General features: G+C 45.3%; 1 protein-coding gene across 2 annotated transcripts in view; it reads left to right on the forward strand.

The window, feature by feature from the left end:
• The first annotated feature begins 4,723 nt into the window (after positions 1-4,723).
• NPM3 (nucleophosmin/nucleoplasmin 3) overlaps positions 4,724-20,742 on the forward strand; it is a 328,347-nt gene continuing 312,328 nt past the window's right edge. For both annotated transcript variants that reach the window (XM_069611627.1, XM_069611628.1), the window contains exon 1: positions 4,724-4,861. In XM_069611627.1, the coding sequence (XP_069467728.1) occupies positions 4,783-4,861 (79 nt within the window). In that variant the 5' untranslated portion in view covers positions 4,724-4,782. The remainder of the gene's footprint in view (positions 4,862-20,742) is intronic.

Consider the following 20,742-nt stretch of genomic DNA (forward strand, 5'->3'; position numbering starts at 1 on the left):
ACCCAGTCATCCCTAGGAAGGATCTTAATTCTGCCATGTCTTTAGGGGCTTTAAGATTCATGACACTCTTCACCTTTTCTAGATCTGCTCTCATCCCACTCTCCGAAAATATATGTCCAAAGAATTTCAAACTTCTTTTATTTATGTCACATTTTTGTCCATTCAGAGTTAGACCATTTTCTTGTAATAACCTGCATACTTGTTCCAGCGCCTCATCATGTTGACATTGACTAGTACCATATACTAGAATATCATCACTGTAGTTGAATGCATTTTGTGCAGGTGCGATAACCTTTCTTATTGCTTCCTGAAATATCTCTGCTGCAGATGAAATCCCAAAGCTGAGTCGCTTGTATCTGAACAAACCCTCATGGGTGCTAAAAGTGGTTATGGGTCGAGACTCTGGATCAATCACCAGCTGATGATATCCCTGATTTAGGTCCAGTTTCCTGAATCTGTTGGCTTGATTCAGACGTATTATCATGTTTTCAATATTGGGTCCCGGGTGCCTCTCCCTCATGATGGCCATGTTAGGAACGCTCATGTCTACGCATAGACGATGACGTCCATCTGCTTTAGGTACCAGTGGAGATACTCAAGGTGTTGGACCTTTTTCAACCCTTTCGATAATATCATTGTCTCTCAGTTGTTTCAACTCTTGTGACACCCTTGCTTGCATGTGAAATCCTACACGCCTTGGATGTTGAGGAACGGGTTGAATTGATTTATCAACGTGTTGAAGTATCTCAGTGTTCTTCAATTTCCCAAATCCTTGAAACAAATTCAGAAATTTTACTTTCAACTTTTCCAAATCCAGCATTTCTCCTGATATGAACCTTAAATCATAACGCCCTGGCGGAACACCTTGTATCATTTCTGACTGTTTGTATCGCACATCAATAAGTTTTAGATCTGTGGCCGTCTTACAGCTGATGAGACGTCTACCAACAACAGGGCTCTTTATGACATGTATATTAGTTGGCACACAATGTCCTTCATGAATCAGGTCACATTGAAACTGTCCTCTATTCAACAGTGGTTGTTCCACTCCCCATTGAAAAATGTCAGCCCTTGATAGATGTAATGGATACTGGTCAGCAATCTTTTCGTATGCCTCCTCACTCATGACATTCACTGTCGCTCCAGTATCTACCAGAAAAGGTATTTTGTGTCCACATAAATTCACCACTACCTTTATGGCAGTTTTACCACTTTCAGTGTCACATATTATCCTTAGATATTCTTTTCTGTATCTATCATATTTATATTTCTGACGAGGATCCATTGTCAGTTCTTCTTCCTCACTCGGCACAGGTGGATTTTCATATGGATTTTCATACTGTATTTCTTCATGACCTTGAGCTTGATGGGGTATTGATGCCTTGTGGCCCAGTTCATGATCATTTTGATTTATTACTTCAATCTGTAGGCTGTCCATAGCCCTAACAAATCCTGGTTGGGCCCTTTGTTGGTTTGGTTTTGAAATGAGACTGGATCTCATCTCCCTTTCTGTAAATGTTCGTCCTCCTATTCTTTACTTTCCAGGACCACACGTTTGTGGAACTGGCCAGGGATCTGCGGACAAAAATCAACTACTTTCTCAAGATACTTCACAGTCTCAACTCTTGCCGGCCTCCTCCCGGACTTATCTTGGTTCCAGTTACCTTTCCCCATGGAACATCTTCACTGGTTTTGCCAGGGGGCGCGGGTTCACTTCTTCTATCACTTTACTTCCACGATTTACTCCTCTCTGCAGCCAACTCTTATGCTTGAAGGTCTCTGCATAGTTGTTGGGCCGATTGGTCCACCCATGATAGGGTACGCCACCATCTTAGTCCTTCTCACTGCTGTCATCTACGTGGCTTCACGTTAGACTTGCAGTTCTTTGATTGTCATATCTTCTATTAGAAATCACTTGAGCATTGTAACGATTTGTTGGTGTTGTTATCCTTTCCCTACACATTATCTGAAAGTGATTCTCCTGTCCACATCGTAAACATAATTAACCCAAAGCAGGACACTGACCCTTGTCAGGAAATTCAAATCCGCACCTATAGCATTGTCTTTCCCCTATACCTCTGCGCACTGATCCAGGCGATGCTATATTAGGGTACCTTCTCTGCCAATGTGCATTCTGATTCATGACAGCAATGGTATCCATTCTCTTTGTATTTTCTATATTTGCTGCTTGCATGTCTATTCTTTCATATATTCTTGCAAGTTCTAACACTTCTTTTGAGGGCAGAGGTTTTTTAATAGATGCTTCCGAAATTGCGATGATAAACATTCTTCAATGACACTCAGGCATATAGCTTTGTCATCATCAAAGTTGATGAATTCACAAAATGTTGAATTTTTTTGTAATCTCAACACGAATTGGGCTATGGTTTTGTGGAGGCTGTGTGTGCATTGATTGAATACATATCTTTCATAATCTCTATTGAGTGGAATTATTATTTAGGCATGAATTGCTGCTATTAGCGACTGATATGTTGCCCTCTCCTGAAGTGGTAGTGTTTTGATTATACTTTTTATTTCTTTTCCTACTAAGTTTGTAAAAATGCCCAATTTATTTGAGGCATTTTGGTCTCCCACCGCTCTTAAAAATTCCTCGAACTCATCAATCCACTCCTGCCACCTTTGCCAAAATGGGTTTGGGCGTCGCAAATAATTTAGTGGATTAGCTGCCATGAGTGTACCTGGGGCGCCTTGAGAGGTGCTTTGTTGTGTATTTACATCACCACCTGCAATATCGGTTGTCATGTTTGTATGATTGTTATAAGCAATGTTAATCATATATGTTGTCTTCCAAGTTTCACCTTTAGATCTTTAATGTGTTAATGTTGTGCTGTTCTATTGTCTTGTGGATCTCACAGATTCAAGCATGTGCTCAATGTGGCACATTTATTGTTTTTCTGTATTTTCTGATGTTTGTATTGAGTGCTGATGGTTTGTTTTATTATTTGAGATGAACGTTTAATTTCCCATTCTTGTATATTATAAAATTTCTCAATCTTCAATGTTATCAAGTTTCATTTTTTTCTACCCTTTTTATAATGTCCACACTGTGGGTTGACGGTTTGTTTTAATTTGCACAATGCGTGTTCAATATTTCTCACATTCCGGTTTCATTTATGCATGCCCTTTCGTTTCGTCGTCGGCATCTGTAATCATTTGTAATCGTGCCGTTCAATTTCATTTGTAACGTATCACTTTAGTTTTGAGCCATCTTCAAAATGGCAGCATTTTAATCAAAATTCTTACATCCTTTCCTCTATCAAATTTCGGCTGTTTGTTTACTTCCTCAAGCAGCACGCACTCACTTCACGTATTATGGGTCCTTTGTCTTTGCTGCCTGCCACCACGTACCCCGCGACAATCCTTGCGCTACCGGTACGTTATTTGATCTTTAAAAAATGCCTTACTATTGCGACTGTTTCTTTTGCTCTCAGGCTTCAATTACAGTTAATATTATGTTATTTCATCACTCCCGCTATGCGCGCCTACCTCAATTGTGTTCTTGGCACACTTTCACTGTCCTTCTTTTCTTTAACTTTGTTTGTATTATTCACAGTCTTTCTCCTTCCTTATAACGATATGTTCATCCTCTTTTCCGTTGGAGTTGCTTTATTCCTCAAGTGGATTCCGTTTCCCCTTGCCACCACATTGTTATGTTCTTTTAATGATAATGAAAGCATGAACACCATTGCATATTGTGCTATCTCCTTTATTCCTAGTAATCTAATAATCCCTTATCCCCTCATTTCAGAATTCACTTGCACTTCACATTCTAAATTCTACCCTGAGCTCCATTATTTCCAATACACAACAACCACCAGAAGCATCTGCTTAATGTAATTGGCGTATTGGCACGTATGAAACGGCAACTCTGAAAATGCACACATTTTCAATTATGACAGTTTTAGGAAGTACAAACTAAAATTGTATTGCCTTTTATAATGCAATAGTGGTACCATCCGATGTTGCCCGGGTCTGTAGCTGACATGCATGTGGGGGTCTGCTATAGCATTGATTTTCGCTTTGCATCAGATGGAGCTTTTCCAAGTAATGTTCGTGTTTTGGGAGGCATGTTTCTGTCACTTAATGGCTCCAGTACATTTGATAAAATATCCAAGAAAGATCGATTGATTGTGCCCTCTTCTTGTGAAGTAAAGTAAGTAAACTGTAACTGCCATTTCCCCAATTTTACACTTTTCTGAATTGTGCCTCCTTCTAGTACCTAATGTAGTGAATCAGGGTGACTACAGAGTACATTTTCTTTGGCATCCAAACATAGACTACAATCTTGCCCCAGTCAAATGAGGAATCCATGCAAAATTCGGTAAATTCGGTAGAAGTGGGTTCAAAGGTGTGGATTTGTATAGCCGAACAAACATAAACACACACATACATTCAGCTTTATAGATAAGATGATGCCTTCACTGACTCAAAAAGCACACCAGGATTATATATATATATTTTTATTGGTTTTGTCTACACATTAAAAAAAAGAAAGGTAAATCCAACTTTTTCTGCAGCGTTCTCCATTCGAAACGGTAGGGGTTGCACAGCTTCAATTCCACCAGCATGGCGTCCTTGGCTGCCTCGCTTTGTGCTGTAGTCAGACGCAGAATGTTAACTGTCTAGTTATTTATTAGGACTCGGTGGGTCAAACACCACAAGGAATTTATAACAGTTCCCTGAATTAACAGAAAAGAACAAGCGGAATTTATAGACGTTCCCTGAGTTCTGCGCATGCCCATTAGTGTGTAAGTCTGCAGCATGGCTGCCTACTTGGAAAAGGAGAGCCGACAACAATGCAAGAGTCAGCCAGCGGGATTTGTTGACAGCTTTTTGTTCAGTGAGTATAAGGCAACTGTAAAACGTAAATTAATGAAGCATTGCTATTACGTGTTGAAAGCACATTTTGTCCCTGCACATTAGAGAAAGGCATGTTGTAAATTAATACGGCTTCCACTTCGAAAGACAATGCTGGCAATGTTATTTTTTTTAATAATGGTAGTTCAAAAAACCCGACAAAGTTAATCGTTTACCATTTTGCATAGTATAAGATGTTCAGTGTTCGCACACTGACATAACATTACTTGATGGTTTTATAGCGCCTTCCTGACATGGAATGTGCGCGCTTGAGCAAACCGTACATGGGGAAATAAACCGCATTACTTGAATGTGAACATGGAATCAGCCGTGCGATGCGCATTGGGTTTAGTTTGAAGCTAAACGTTTTATCTGACGTTTGCAAACAAGTTACATGTCCTAACCCCGCATTCGCTAAAATTATCCACAGCGATTCACAAAATAAAGCTGCATTTTATGTCCAGCAGGTCTACTAGTTTTGATATGTAAAAATATCCGGTGTTGTATGCTATCCTGCATCCCATGGTAGCTTGTGGGAGGCAAGTGTGTGGCAATCTTCTTCTCGCCACGCTCACTTGGATGCCCCACCCACAGATGGCTACAGCCATACAAACAGCATAAAAATGATAAATGAGAAAATACAGCCTGATAGCCCGCCCTCCAACAGCTCCGTTCCTGGGATTGGCCAGTGATGTCATTGTAGCTCAGCCCCTGCCCATTCCTTTCATCTGTGGGGATGCAGAATATCATAAAAAGGGCAGGCACGCAACAAAATGTTAGCTGCTAACAAAAGGATCAGAAACATGGGATGCATTTTGTCACAGGCCATTTTGTCACAGCCCCTCCGAGACACACAGTCTGCATAATAAACCCAACCACACGTTTATTTTTATTTTGTCATCAGGCAGGGAGGCTTGCTTAGTCATAATGGTGACTTTCCAACTGAAAGACCACCAGTCACCTTGCAAATCTGTTACAGTTAAAGTGTGCAACACAATAAAGCACACTTTTGACATGTGTTCACACCCATAACGTCTAATAGCTTGATATCCTAAAACGTAAAGTGTGCTTTGCTTTCATGTCCTCAGTTGAATGTTCTTAAAACCATGCATAACACCATGCTGGAGTTTTGTGACACATCTCCAAACCAAAGTGAGTTTTTTAGCCTCTTTTATTGTGTGTTTTAAAGCGCTGAAAATAAAGTGAGTACATGGATATTTTGCCTTTAGCATCTTATAGTTTTCCATTCAGGATGTGGAAAATAAAGGTACACCTTATTGTGGCCCAACATGCTGCTGCTATAAGTATTTAGATGTTGTCATGATGCTTTACTAAGCAGTTTGTGGATTTTGCAAGTAAACTCTATAGGACAGTATTATTGTAAGTCTTCACACCCAAAACTTAAATATTTGTTCCATGTAAAGCGTGGAAGAAGATGGCCGTGCCCAAATTGCAGAGTGGGTTAAAATCCCTGCTTCGCTTTTTAGCGTAAGTGTGTGATCCTGAGCAAATAATGTAATCCCACAATGGGCCTCATTATAAGTCCGGCAGTAACCCTGCCGGTGCTACCGACGGGTTGCCCCCGGACTTGTAATATTTAGTGGCACCTGGCTTGTGGGAAACACCGGGGGATTACAACCCCAGTGTTCCGGGAAGTCAGGCGCCGGTAAATTCCCATTCCCATTTGATTCCCATAAGACTCAATGGGAATGGGGATGACGGAAGCACTGGCGCCGTTAATGGAGCCCCATTGAGGAAAACAGAAATATTATCATCTACTTTCAACACTGTTTCCTTCACTTCACCTACTTTCTTATGAACAAGGATCATTCAAAACTATTCAGCGGTCATTCAGTGTTTCAGCTCCCTGCTGGCTCGTGATAATTAGCGGCTATTAACCATATCTTTATTGCCATTATAATGTATGCCCTCCACCCCCACAGGAGCCTCAGCCTCCTTTCTGCTCTAAGCAAGGGGAGCCCCCAACCATCATGTTGAAATAGTCCCCAACACATCTTCACCCAGGCCTGCAGAGAATATTCCATTATGTGTCGAGAGGACATTTTATCAGACCTATGTGCCCCACTACATCGAAACAATTTTGCCTTTGCAAATCATGGCCCATACCGCACGTCACAGCGTTGAATACTATGCACATGTACCAGAGGTGCAGCATTCATACACTTATAAAAACAGTACAAACTATTTTGATAGTGGAGGTGCAAGATATCATGGCCTGAACGCACCTATGATAATTCGCATCCCCTGTCTCTAGGGGGTTAACTCACAATGACACAAGTGGTCATTGTGTTTTTATCTGGTCCCAACCAATATAGAGGCACTATCTAACCCCTCCCTGGACACACCCATACCTTTTGACTGTGGGGGTGCAAGATATCATGGTCTGAACACACCTATGGTAATTCGCATCCCCTCCCTTCCTGTGGATAATTTACACTGACAAAAGTGGTCATCCTGTTTTGTGTTTACTCTGGTCCTATCCAATGTAGAAGCACCATCTAGCCCCTCCTGGGACACCCTCATACCTTTGATTGTGGGAGGTGCAAGATATCATGGCCTGATTGCACCTATGGTAATTTGCATCCCCTATTTCTCTTGGGGTAATTCACACTAAAACAAGTGGTCATCCTGTTTTATATTCAGGTCCCAACCAGTGTATCTGCACCATCTATCTCCTCCCTGGACACCCCTATGCCTTTTCATTGTGGGGTGCATGATTTCATGGCCAGAGCACACCTATGGTAATTCACATACCCTGTTTTTCTAGGGTTAACTCACACAGACACAAGTGGTGATCCTGTTGTATGTTTACTCTGGCCCCAAATGATGTACGGGCACCTTCTAGCCCCTCCCTAGACACCTCCATACCTTTTGATTGTGGGGGTACAAGATATCATGGCCTGTACACAGCTACGGTAACTCGCATCCCCTGTCTCCCTGGGGTTAACTCACAATGACACATGTGGTCATCCTGTTTTATTCTTAATCTGGTCCCAACCAATGTATCAGCACCATTTATCTCCTCCCTGGACACCCCCATACCTTTTCATTGTGGGGGTGCATTATATCATGGTCTGATTGCACCTATTTCAATTCGCATCCCCTCCCTCCCAGGGGTTAACTCACACTAACACAGGTGGTCATCCTGTTTTATGTTTAATCTGGTCCCAACCAATGTAGAGGCACCATCTAGCCCCTCCCAGGAACACCCCATACCTTGTGATTGTGGGGGTGCAAGATATCATGGTCTGAACACACCTATGGTAATTTGCATCCCCTACCTTCCTTCTGTGGTTAATTTACAGTGACACAAGTGGTCTTCTGTTTTGTGTTTACTCTGGTCCTATCCAATGTAGAGGCACCATATAGCACCTCCTGGAACACCCCAATATCTTTTGGTTGAGGGGGTGCAAGATATCATGGCCTGGACACACCTACAGTAATTTGCATCCCCTGTCTCCCTGGGGTTAACTCACAATGACACACATGGTCATACTGTTTTATGTTTACTCTGGTCCCAACCGATGTAAGGGCACCATCTAGCCTCTCCCTGAACATCTCCATGCCTTTTGATTGTGGGGGTGCAAGATATCATGGCCTGATTGTACCTATGGCAATTTGTACCCCCTCCATCCCCGGGGTTAACTCACACTAACACAAGTGGTCATGCTGTTTTATGTTTAATCTGGTCCCAGCCAATATAGAAGCACCATGTAGCCCCTCCCGGGAACACCTCCATACCTTTTGATTGTGGGGGTGCAAGATATCATGGCCTGAACGGACCTATGGTAATTCACATCCCTTGCCTCCCTGGGGTTAACTCACACTAACACAAGTGGTCAACCTGTTTTATGTTTAATCTGGTCCCAACCAATGTAGAGTCACCATCTAACCCCTCCCTGGACACCTCATACCTTTTGATTGTGGGAGGTGCAAAATATCATGGCCTGATTGCACCTATGGTAATTTGCATCCCCTTTTTCTCTTGGGGTAATTCACACTAAAACAAGGGGTCATCCTGTTTTTATATTTACTACGGTCCCAACCAATGTATCAGCACCATCTATCTCCTCTCTGGACACCCACATACCTTTTCTTTGTGGGGGTGCATGATTTCATGGCCTGAACACACCTATGGTAATTCACATACCCGGTTTTTCATGGGGTAATTCACAGTAACAAGTGGTTATCCTATTTTAGATTTACTCTGGTTCCCCTTAAGCGATGTATAGGCATCCTCTAGCCCCTTCATAGATGCCCCAAAACCTTTTGATCAGTGAGGTGCACAGAAGGTTGAACCAAGTGCTGGATAATCTGTGGATGACTTGCGTACACTCTGCGTGAGAGTGGTAACCAGTGACTCCAGAGGGAGCTTTGATTGTGAGTGTATGTGAGATGAGCGGTAGTGTTGTGGTGTGCAGGATGTATAAGAGGGGTTAGGGGAAGAGTGTAGATGTTGAAGGAGTAGAGGGGGGGTTGAAGTGGAAATGAGAGGTGAGTGGTAGAGTGAAGGAGTAGTGAGTGGTAGAGAGGGCAAATGATATGCAGGAGTTTTAGAGGGGCATATAAAGTGGTGGAGACTGTCATAGGTGAAGAAGGGGAGTATGAGAGATAAAAGAGCGAGGAGTGTGAGAAAATGGAATGGACCGAGGAGGAAAGAGGTAGAAGGAGATAGGGAAAGGGGAGAGAGTCGGAGGAGAGAATGGAAAGCGTGGGTAGTAAGAGAACGTGGGAGGGTAGGGGGTAAGAATTGAGAGAGGTCGAAGACAAACGTAGAGAGTAAGATCATGGAACGGAGTGAAAGAGTGAGAGGGAGCGAGTATTGCTACCCAGTTCTATTTTTATGCAAAACACATTTCAATGGATTGCTTTTCTCCCGCAGATTCCTCATCAGATAGATATCCATTCCAGTGTCAGCTGCTCGCAATATTTTTTTGACATGGGACGTTACTGCACCTCGACTCGCCCGTCGATCCCTCTTGACTCCGGATGTAATGTTAGTCGCCCTACATATACTGCGTCAAAATGCCCCTGTCCCTCAGTTCCTCAGTTTCTTTTTTCCACACGCTCAGCATGCTGCTCATCGGTACAACTCACTTTCTCTCAGAGAAATATTATTTTCAACCTACAAATTTTCATCTTATTCAATGCGGTTTCAACATTATGTCACTCCCAAGGTGTCAGGCTTCAAGCGGTGCAAGTACTGTCGTTCCAAGACGTCCATTACAGACCCACCCAGTGTCTAAGTGTGGTGCGTCAGCATCGGTCACGTCAATGAGGACTGCGGTTCTTGCATGAAGATGAACCCGAAATCTCTGCGAAGAGGGCTACGAAACTCACATAAGGTTCACCCCTGTCAAAGTTTCCGGCCTGCTGGGACCGCCAGGTCGTCGAAGCTCTATACAGAAGGGCCCACTCCGGCAAAGGATATTAGGCACCATAAAGAGACCAAAAAGTGATCACATTTGTGCAGTCATTCCTTGTTCTCCTCTTCCTATAAAAAGAAATGGCATCATTGACAAATGTACGATTCTGGTTCCTCTGACATACGCGTTAAGTCGGCTTCAGGGCCTACATCAAGGACCGAGTGGGAGGTTTTTAAAGAGCAAATGCTCTTCATGTTTAAGAAAGCAGCTGCAGGTACGAGTGACTCCTTGAAGCAGCACACTCCATCTGGTGTGGATCAGTCGGCGATCTGATTTTTTTCAGCACTATGGCTTTGATTTTCTGTGACAATGATGTCCACGAGCCGTTTGACATTGATCTCGCAAATCCAGGCAAAGGAGGCACATATCTTTCTCAGATGTGGCTGATTTGATAACCGTGGCAGAGGGGCTTTGAGATGCAAGTGGCTTGGACACTTCCTCTGATGTGGAGACTCAGCAAGCCCACCCTTATGGTCAAGCAAGTGCAAAGTATCGTTCCACAGTGGACAGGGGAGTGGATGCACTAGGTAGCTGTGCCCCAGCCAGAACTCGGTCAGGATATGATCTGACTGACATTTTGGATGAGGGAGCCCCTACAGAAAAAGCCATGCCTTTCAATATGGCCATTGCTGACCCCCATCACCACCTTGTGGCAGAAGTCTTGTACCACAGCACCTATGAATTCTTTCTTCACGACAAAGCCCCATACACAACCATTATAATCTGCATTTCCTGCCTTTTAGGGGTTGACCCACAGACAGACAACAGGGTAGCCTGTTTTATATTGATTGGAATGATGTTTCTGAATCATGTAGCGCTTCCATGAATTAACCCCCGCCCCCATACTTATTGTTGTGGTTCGAGATATTATAGGTTCCTAGCAAAGCCTTACTCTCATTACAGTGATTGGATCATGTCATGCAAGGCAAAAGAAAGCGATGGAATAATGTATGCAGACCTCACCCCCTTACACATACAACACCCTTGATACCTCAGTCATACTCTGTCCATGGGTGCCACGATAAGAGTTAATAGCAGATAATGGGGCAATGGGTTAGTCATCTGTAGTAAGTGGGATACAGACAAGGTGGTGGACCAACAGAACACCTGCCAAATAAGTCAGGTGTTAAGGGTATTTATTGTAGACGTCAGGCTGGATTTGGTGTAAATGGGCATGGGTACTGAGATTGTTCTCATTTGATCAGATTTTGTCTTACAGCCTGGTATTGGAGGTAGAGCAGAAGCTCTATGTGATTGTGCACAGAAGCACCCACCTCAGAAGAATATTCCCATATCGTGGTACCATTATTAGAGGAGTTGACCAACATGGGTACCCAATACCTGCCACCACAGGGTTAGGTGTGGAGGGGAAATGCAACAGGGTCTTGGGGACCCTTAAGGCCCCACTGTGCAACTCACAAGGGGATCGTTTAGTTTGTGAAAACTTATCAAGGTCTCCAGATTGTGTCAGTGAGCTACGCCCTTTCTGGAGCTTCAGACGATGTCTGAATGAAGCCACTTGTAACTTGGGCTCTTGCATGACATAAACTTCCAAAAGGGGATCTCAGAATGTAGAGCCACTAAAAGGGTCTTGGATAACAAGCTGCCTGTGTAGATGAAAGAGATGGTGCAGCCATGGCAAAAATGCAGTGGAAAACGAGGGAAAATAAATGGCGTAAGAACACCCCAAAATAAATGTGATCACATCACTTATGGTTGAATTGCAACTTAGCAAGAAATGTCTGGTCTGTTCCAGCAGAGAGAAGTGACTGATTTTAAGAGCATCATGTATGACCTGAATGATGGGAGTTTCAGTGCCGAAACTAGATTGTTAATCACAAGAGGCTGTGTTAGTTAATCAAATCATGGAGTTGGTTGGCAACTGGCTACTGAAGGATTTCTCCAATAATTAGGAGGCTAAAAATCAGACAGTAGCTTACAAGATTGTCAGGGTTCAAGGTACTTTTTTGTAGGAGTGAGGATGAGTCCTGTTTCGGGTCCTTTGAAAGATGCCTTGTGTGAGTGAGGTATTTACTGTTTTAAGGAGGGAGGATAAGGGCATTCCCCTTGATCTTTTAGGATGTGTGACGATCCTTCAGATGGCTTCACTTCTCCCCATAGGGGAGCCCCTTTACATGAGGCCAGGGAGGTGTGACCTCTAACCAGTAGTCACCCTGGGTGTGGTAACATGCGGGAGGATCTCATGGGGAGGGACTCCCTTCCTGGGGATAAGGACGCGAGTCTAAGATACGCCCCCTTTATCTCCCAACCCTCCGGGCTGATGACAATACCCCAGTATGGTGAAGTCTGAAACAATGTTATTGTAACATTCCTGACAAATCTATTAAGATAAATACATATATGAAGAAAAGTCGGAAAATGCAACAGTCAAGTGGGAAGAACACTCCACCAGGTGTAAGCAATTGGACCAATGTTACGCTGGGGCTGTCCCCGCTCCTTAAGCTAAACAGCAAAGAAGGACATTATTCTCGCCACCCGATGATGAGAATGGAAGCAAGTGATCTTTGTTGCACTGTGGCCCATCCGGCTATACCCGAGCGACCGCGGTTTGCAAAGAGGAGGAGAATCTGGCGAGCAAGAGTGCCTCCGGCGAGCCTGTGAAGCTGAATGTGGGCTCTGGGGGACTATAAAGAGGCAGCAGCGGGATGCCTGAAATGTTTCTTGCAGGCCGGTGTGAGGCCAGCATACTGAAAGTGGAGAGAAGCAACAGTGGTGGCATGACCTGTAATGGGTGGATCATTAGGTCCAACAATTGCGCTAAAACCGCAAGTCCAATGTGAACCCGCGTAGATGACAGCAGTGAGAAGGACTAAGATGGTGGCGTACCCTATCATGGGTGGACCAATCGGCCCAACAACTATGCCGCGACCTTCAAGCATAAGAGTTGGCTGCAGAGAGGAGTAAATCGTGGAAGTAAAGTGATAGAAGAAGTGAACCCGCGCCCCCTGGCAAAACCAGTGAAGAGGTTCCCTGGGGAAAGGTAACTGGAACTAAGATAAGTCCGGGAGGAGGCTGGGAAGAGTTGAGACTGTGCAGTATCCTGAGAAAGTAGTTGATTTTTGCCCGCAGATCCCTGGCCAGTTCCACAAACGTGTGGTCCTGGAAAGTCAAGAATACCTAAGGGTCATCTTACTCGTCCCAGTGGGGTCCAATTTCAAGTATCATAGAACATCAAAGATATTGACATTTCTGAAAGTGAATTACAAGAGTTGATTAAAAAAAAAGCAGAATATTGAGGAACTAGCTAGGGGAAGGGACTCCTTCTCGTAGCCCTTCTGAGAACTTTTCGTGGAGCTCGTTTGGTTGCTGGAACTCTTTTTGCTGAACGTTCAAGAACTTTTGTTTGGAAAGACTTTCACATCCAGGAGAAGGGAACCATTCACCTGGGCTCCGAAATTGCTTGAACTTTAGTTATTATTTGGTGTAGTGACAGGGAAAGATAGAGGTTTTGACCAAGACAGAACTTTACTATTTGGACACTACGGACACCCTAACAGACCTCAGTTTAGTTTCTTTAAGCAGGGGCACTGCCTATAGAATAGTGATAGATAGGCTTTGTCTTTGGTTAAAAAAAGTCTATAGCAATCACTATGGCACCACTTGGTCTGTCTCATCATTCCTTGCCACCACAAATGCCAGTGGGGATCTTCTTTGTATGCTATGTGGTTGTTTTAAGTGGCATGAGGGCAACAGGAGTGAAGGTGGTCCTACATTGTGTTATAAGCAGTAGGGTTGAGAGCCGTGGGGATTTGAGTTAGGGGTATGGATCAATTGCCATATGTTATCTTGATGAAAAGGTTGTTCATGGCGTTACACTTTTCTTTAGAGTCAGGGATTAAAGGGTTGGGAAGTGGGTTGAGGAGTTTTTGACTGCTGTGAAGAGAGCTTTACTATTGTTGGTGGTGGACAAAATAGTTGATGAGTAATAAGCAGTTTGGGCTTTGACGAGAGACAGGCAAGTACTGCATAAAGCCTTGAAGTTGAGGAGGGCTTTATTCCTCTATGCTTTACAGCAATTTTTTTGAGTGACTGGATAGTACGGTTATTGTTGGTTATTTCTTCAGTGTGGATGGTGAGTTTATCCCTGATGTGAAGCAGTTTAAAGGGGTCATGGGCATCAACCAATTCCATTATAGTTGTTTGAGAGTTAATAAGGGACTGTCAGCATTGGAGGGTGGTGGAGTTAGACTTGCTAGTTTGTGTCTAGTGCTTCCAAGGGGAAGTCCTCGATGGAGAAACTCAAGGACATGGTCGTTTGACAACGACCCTTGTTGGACGGGACATTAGAAGTAAGGCGGATGAGGGTGGCAGCGTGGTCTGTCCAGTCATATGGGATAGAGTTAAGACAGTGTATAGGAAGGATGCTGAGATGCCAAGGGGGAGTATATTCGTATGATGTCTGTGGGGTTTAGCATTCATTGTTTTATATCCAGTGGATCCATGAGGTGAAGCTTAGAGTCCCTAGTGGTGATAGGGAAGTCACCAAGGAAGATGTTTGCGATTGATGCTGAGGTGATGGCGTCAGAAGTGTTTTAGAGGAGGTGTGTGATAAATCGGATGAAATGTAATTATATCTATATGCGGTGCTAGAAGGTGGCAAGAGAGAAGCAATGGGGATTTCATGGCCGTTTAACAGAGCATGGTATAGGTTAAGTCTGATTTGTGGATAACTGGCACACCTCTCCTTACCTTTTCTGTGCGGCCAACATTTTGAATGCTGTACCCAGGTGAGAGGAGAACATTAAAGACATTGGTATAGGGAGTACCAAGTTTCAGAGATAAATATTGCATTGACTTTGTTTGCGGTGATAAGGTTGGTGATGTCAACAGCATGGTGGATGGACTGGTTTGAATTATTCAGCATTATGTGGTGAGAGAGCCAGGATAGTGCAGATGATATATTAACGAGGGAAAGGGAACGTGGCTGAGATTGAGATGATTTGTGGCTCAATGATGCGGCAAGAGTTTGTGAGTTCGTGTCCTCATGAGCTTGGGAATGGACTGTGGCTGTTGAAGACACATTGTAATGTCTGCCTGTTGGAAAAGCAGGGGTTTCTCCTGTCCATTCCCTAGCCATTACAAACAGGTAATGTTCTTGTCTTTTGTCCTTAGCGAAGGATGCCAGCGATGAGGACACCCAGGCAAGGCTGGATGTATGGAAGGGCATGTGGCTTCTGATTGGCTGGTGGGCTGGAGGCGACTGAGCTGGCAATCTGACACTGAGCCCGGGGAAAGAGTATGGCAAGGGAGAAGAAGGCCAGGCCCTTAAAAAGTATCTAACCTGTTATGCACAAGGATATCATGTGTTAGCCGAGTCTGTGTGCTCTGTGCCTATCACAGGTACAGATCCTTCCCACATTAGTGGATCTGTCTGAACTTTATCACAGGTTGACCATGGAGCCATCGCAAGTCGGTGAGGGTCTCCTTTTTTATAACTATTACATGTTATGCACAGAGGTTTCTAATGTCAACGACTCTGTCTGCTATGTGCCTGTCAAAGAGTACGCAAAGAGTTGTCTTGTCAGCAAGCCTACCTACTCTCTACCAATTGTAGATGATACACTCCAACATTAGTGAATCTATCTGCACTTTATCTATCACTGGTTAAACATGGGGGGCCCTGACTGGTCAGCAAGTCTGTGTCTTTTCTATCACAGTATATGCACACAAATAACAAGTTAGCAAGTCTCTCTGCTATGTACCTATCACAAGTGATGCATAGAGTCACCACACATCAGCAAGTATGTCTGCAATGTGTTAATCAAAGGTGATACCCAAAGCTATTATATGATAGTCTGTCGGCTATGTGCCTATCACAGTTAATACAAAGAACAATCATGTGTCAGTGAGTCTGCTATGTGCCTTTCACAGGTGGTCCACAGAGCCATCACACATTAGCAAACCTTTCTTCTATGTATTGTGACAAATCTCAGGGTGTCGTCACTGCTTCCACAGGGGGAGCACCTTCTCATGTGCCCAGGTGGGTGAGTCCACTACCCGATAGTCCGCGAGGGGTTGTTACTGAGCGGGAAGATTGCATGGGGAGGGAGACCAACTGTGAGACCAATGATGGCCCTGGAAAAATGCAGTATCCCCGCCAGTCACCTGACCCTAGAACTCTTGCCTACCATAACCCACCTCTTCTTTAACTTCTCTCTCTACACCTTTATCTTCTTACACTATGTGTTTTGGTAGACCAACCAAAGTAGAGAGTACTGAGGTGAAGCAGATCACTAGTGAGTCACAACATCATGGCCCACTCAGTACTGGGACGACAAGGAGGCGCAGAGCAATATAGAGTGCCTATTGATACCAGAACATGCACTCTAGAGGTTCTTGACAACCGGTCAAGTCAAGACAAGTTAAAAAGGAAGAGGGACTTGACAAAGTGTGAAACCCGCCCTGGAGGAAGCATGCGTCAGAGAACACTCTGGGAAGAAGGAAGGCAGACCAGGGAGCCGTGGAGCCTTCTGGTGTGCAGGGACTGCATGGTGTGCAGCATGGGAAGCGCTCCTGGCAACCCTGAAGTTCAGCAACTGGGGACGGACAGTCCAGCGCCGAGGAGAGCAAACCTGGTGCGACGGAGCCAACAAATGTCAGAGAGGAGAGAGGAAGCAGGGGAAGCCCCACCACTGATGGCAGGCATGCAGGAAGCATCAAGAGCATCACGCACCAGCAACCAAGGTACGTGGAAGAGCGGGAGGTGCTGGGAGCCCTGTGAACATAACGAAGGCCAATTACACACAGAACAAAATCTGGGACCCCTACAGTTCAGACGTAGATCAAGAAATAAGAGTTTCTGTGCAGAGGGGACCTGGCTTTGCAGTTGTGGCTGGGGTGCTACCATTGGTGGCAGTACCTGACTGATTTGCATATGGCCGGACCCATTTTGCAATGGTGCAGACAGGCTAAAAAACGGCAGAGAGGAAGGTTGCCCAGAGCAATGCCAGTGGTACAGATTAATTCAAAACCTTCTACCCATCACTTTTGTGGTTATAGTTTGTCTCACTATGTGAGAGATGGTATGGCCAGACGTGGGTCCCCTTACTTGCTGCGCCATAGGGAACCAGTCTGCACCTCACTGAGGAGGCCCAACAAGGCTGAAACATGTCTGGCATTGTTTGTGTTTCTGTGCAGAGGGGATACGGCCTAGCAGTACGGGCTGGGTTGCTACCATTGGTGGCAGTACCTGAATGATTTGCATATGGCTGGACCCCTTTTGCAATGGTGTGCAAGTACTTGGTCAGAAAACAAACTAAGTCGGCTCCTCAAAGCATGAGACTATAAAGAGAACTGGGAGAGCAAAACCTATAAGCATAGTACTTGGCATGCGAGTGAACCAAGTCTTCGTTTGTGTGGCGGCATATAGTAGTGGAGGAAACCAGATCTGCCAGTCGGGGTCGGGGACCCACCCCAGGCTGCTCTTCTTTGTCGCAGTACCTGGTGGGATGATACTAGGGCTGCCAATCAGGGTCAGGGACCCACCACAGGCTGGGGGAAGTGCATGTAGGCTGTTCTTCTTCATTGCAGACCCTGGTGAGAGGAAACCAAGCCTGCCCATTAGGGCTGGGGGCCCAGAGACAGAAAGGAAACCTGAGTATGGCCAACCAGGGTACAGAGATTCCCCAACCATTGTTTGAACTTTGTAGGAGACTTGAACTAAGCCGGGGAGGGGAGGCATTCCCCAATAGTTCATGATTGGACTATTGCAGAACTGTCATTTGCCCCGGGGAAGGGAAGCATACTCCTTGGGCAAGGAAATACCCACTTTCATTTAGTTTAAACTTAGAATGTGATGTACAGAGTAGGATTTTGACATTGGGACGTTTACTTTGAACATTGTGACATTAGTATTTCAGTTGAGGCAGGGAAACCCCTCTTAGAGTTAGAGCAAGATAGGGTTTTCTTTTCCTTTTTGCACTTCAATAAAAGTCTATAACCACCACAATGACCCCTCTTGTGTTAGTCTTGCTTCTGTGCCCTTACAGTATGCACACATTATACACAGATCCATCACATGTTAGTGAGCCTGTCAGCAATCTGCCTATCACAGGTGACACACAGGGTCATCACATAGAATAGTGTATGTCTGCTAGGTGCCCATCACTGGTGATGCACCACGCTATCAGGTCACTGAGTCTGTCTGCTTTGTGTCTATTATGGGAGATACACAGAGACAGCACAGGTCAGTAAGTATGGCTGCTCTGCACCTGTCACATGTTATACACATAACCATCACATCAATGAGTCTGTCGGCTATGTGCCAATCACACATTATTACAATAGCATATCACATCAGAAAGTCTGTCTGTTATGTGCCTAGAACAGGTGATACACAGAACCAGTGCATCATTTATCAGTGAGTCTGTGTCTATCACATGTTATACACCGAGCCATTACATTGTTAGTGATTCTGTCTGCTTTGTGCCTATCACATGGGCTACACAGAGCGAGGTCATATGTACTGTAAGGGCATATTGAAGCAAGACACAGACAAAAGATATTTATTAACTTAAATATCAGGATGGTTGAAACCCTAACTTGTCCCATACTAAGGTGGGATTTCCCTACCTGAACAAAACTAAGGAAAGTCTCAGTCAAAGAGTTTAACTTAAGTCAGTCTGTGTCCAAAACCTATTCTTGCCCTCACAACTAAAACAAAACAATGTGTAGGGATGTTACTAACAGAATAAACGGTGCTTCACTCAAAGTCTGAGCTTTTTCCAGCTCTCAGCCTCCTTTCAGTTTCCCTTTCCCAAGTGCAAGAAAGTTACACAAACTGTCTCAAGCAACACAGTTCCAAATATCCTCGGAGTTCCCTTAACCAAATTCCAAGCAACACAGTTCACAATCTCCTCATGTGGAGTGAGTTCTTCGCTCTCTGATGGTGTCCCACTGTCAGTCACCAGAGTAGAGGTGAACTTTGCAGTCAGCTTGTCTTTTTCTCTGTGTCGGAGGACATTCCAACGCTTCATCACATCATCTTCTGTGCGCCTCTCATATCTCAAGGCGCTAATATCGTCCACGATGCACTGCCAGTGGGCCCTACGCTGAGCAAGCGTATGTTTGCTTTCTGCCGTCACCAGCATGTCGCAGCCGGGTTCAAACATCCACAAGCGCATTACAGAAACTTTCCTTTCTTGACGTGTTTGGGGGCTGAGCCGTGTCTGGGGTCCCAGCCTGTTCTGCTGGAGCACGCTTCTTTCTTTCCGGGAGCTGGTGCGGACCCTGAGTTGCTTGTGCCGCTCTGGTCAGTAAGGGCTGAAGCGCAGGTGGACTGGCCAATGGAAGCAGGCAATGACATGAGGACCGAAGTCGGACTGCAGGTATTGGCAGCTGGGTGCTGTTGCCAGGACCCTGCGCCGCACCTACCTCGGTGCCAAGGGCCAGGACCAACGTAGTCCTTACTGGGTGACTCAGAGCCGGGGGTGGTATCGGCTGCAGCTGCCCTTGCAGCTTCCACACCCTGGCTACTCTGGGCAGCAGATGACACTGTGCCCCAGATCCACGTGACCTGGTGACAGCAACCTTCACCACACGTGCCTTGGCCTTCCCGACATGGAAATCGGCCTGTGAGTCATCCTGTGCCTGTTCCCGGACCAATCCAGTCCAGGCTGGCTGACCCTGAGCTGGGGTGGTGTCAGCTGCAGCTTCCCCTGCAGCTTCCACACCCTGCCTGCCCGTGACAGCAGATGGCACTGCTTGTTGGGTCTGACGGGTGCTGTGGATGGCGGCAGCAGCAGCTGCATCTCCCTGACCCGCTTGTGGGGGGGTGGCATAGCTGGCCCTGCACGTGCCTGGACACCCTGCCCTCGTGGACCACCCTGGCCATGTTGCCCACTGCGGCCACCTTGGCCACCCTGGCCACATCCACACCACGGCCACCTCTGGGAGGTCACCCAGCTTTGCCTCCTTTACCACTTGTTGCCCTCCCAGTCATGGCACTGATGTACTAGCACAATAGGAGGTGCAGACAACAATTGTCCTGGGCAATTGGGGCGAAGGGGGCAGGGTACGTGATGGAAAACATACCCCCCTGCTCCTGCAAGGCTGTATGTGACCCTTGGGGAAAAACGGGTCACGCAATGCTAAGGCACCCCAAAAACAAATGTGCATGCGATGCGATCCCCCTCAGTAGCCCACATGCAATGAAAAAACATCCCGCAGCACGCTGTGGCACCCAGGAACATAAAAAAAATGCATAAGTGGGGAACACGTAGGCTACTCTGACCTCGAAAATGTGGCACGCGACACACAGGGGCAACCACAGTGGGAAAAATGCATGCGTGACTAACCATCTGCATGGAAAAATGAAGAAAAGCACACGCGCATGTGTGCGTAGGCAACTCCTGCGCCAAAACAAGAAGTATGCACTGCCACAGTAGTTATCAATTTG

Source organism: Ambystoma mexicanum, chromosome 8 (assembly GCF_040938575.1).
Source record: "Ambystoma mexicanum isolate Mex_15411 chromosome 8, UKY_AmexF1_1, whole genome shotgun sequence".
NCBI lineage: Eukaryota > Metazoa > Chordata > Amphibia > Caudata > Ambystomatidae > Ambystoma > Ambystoma mexicanum.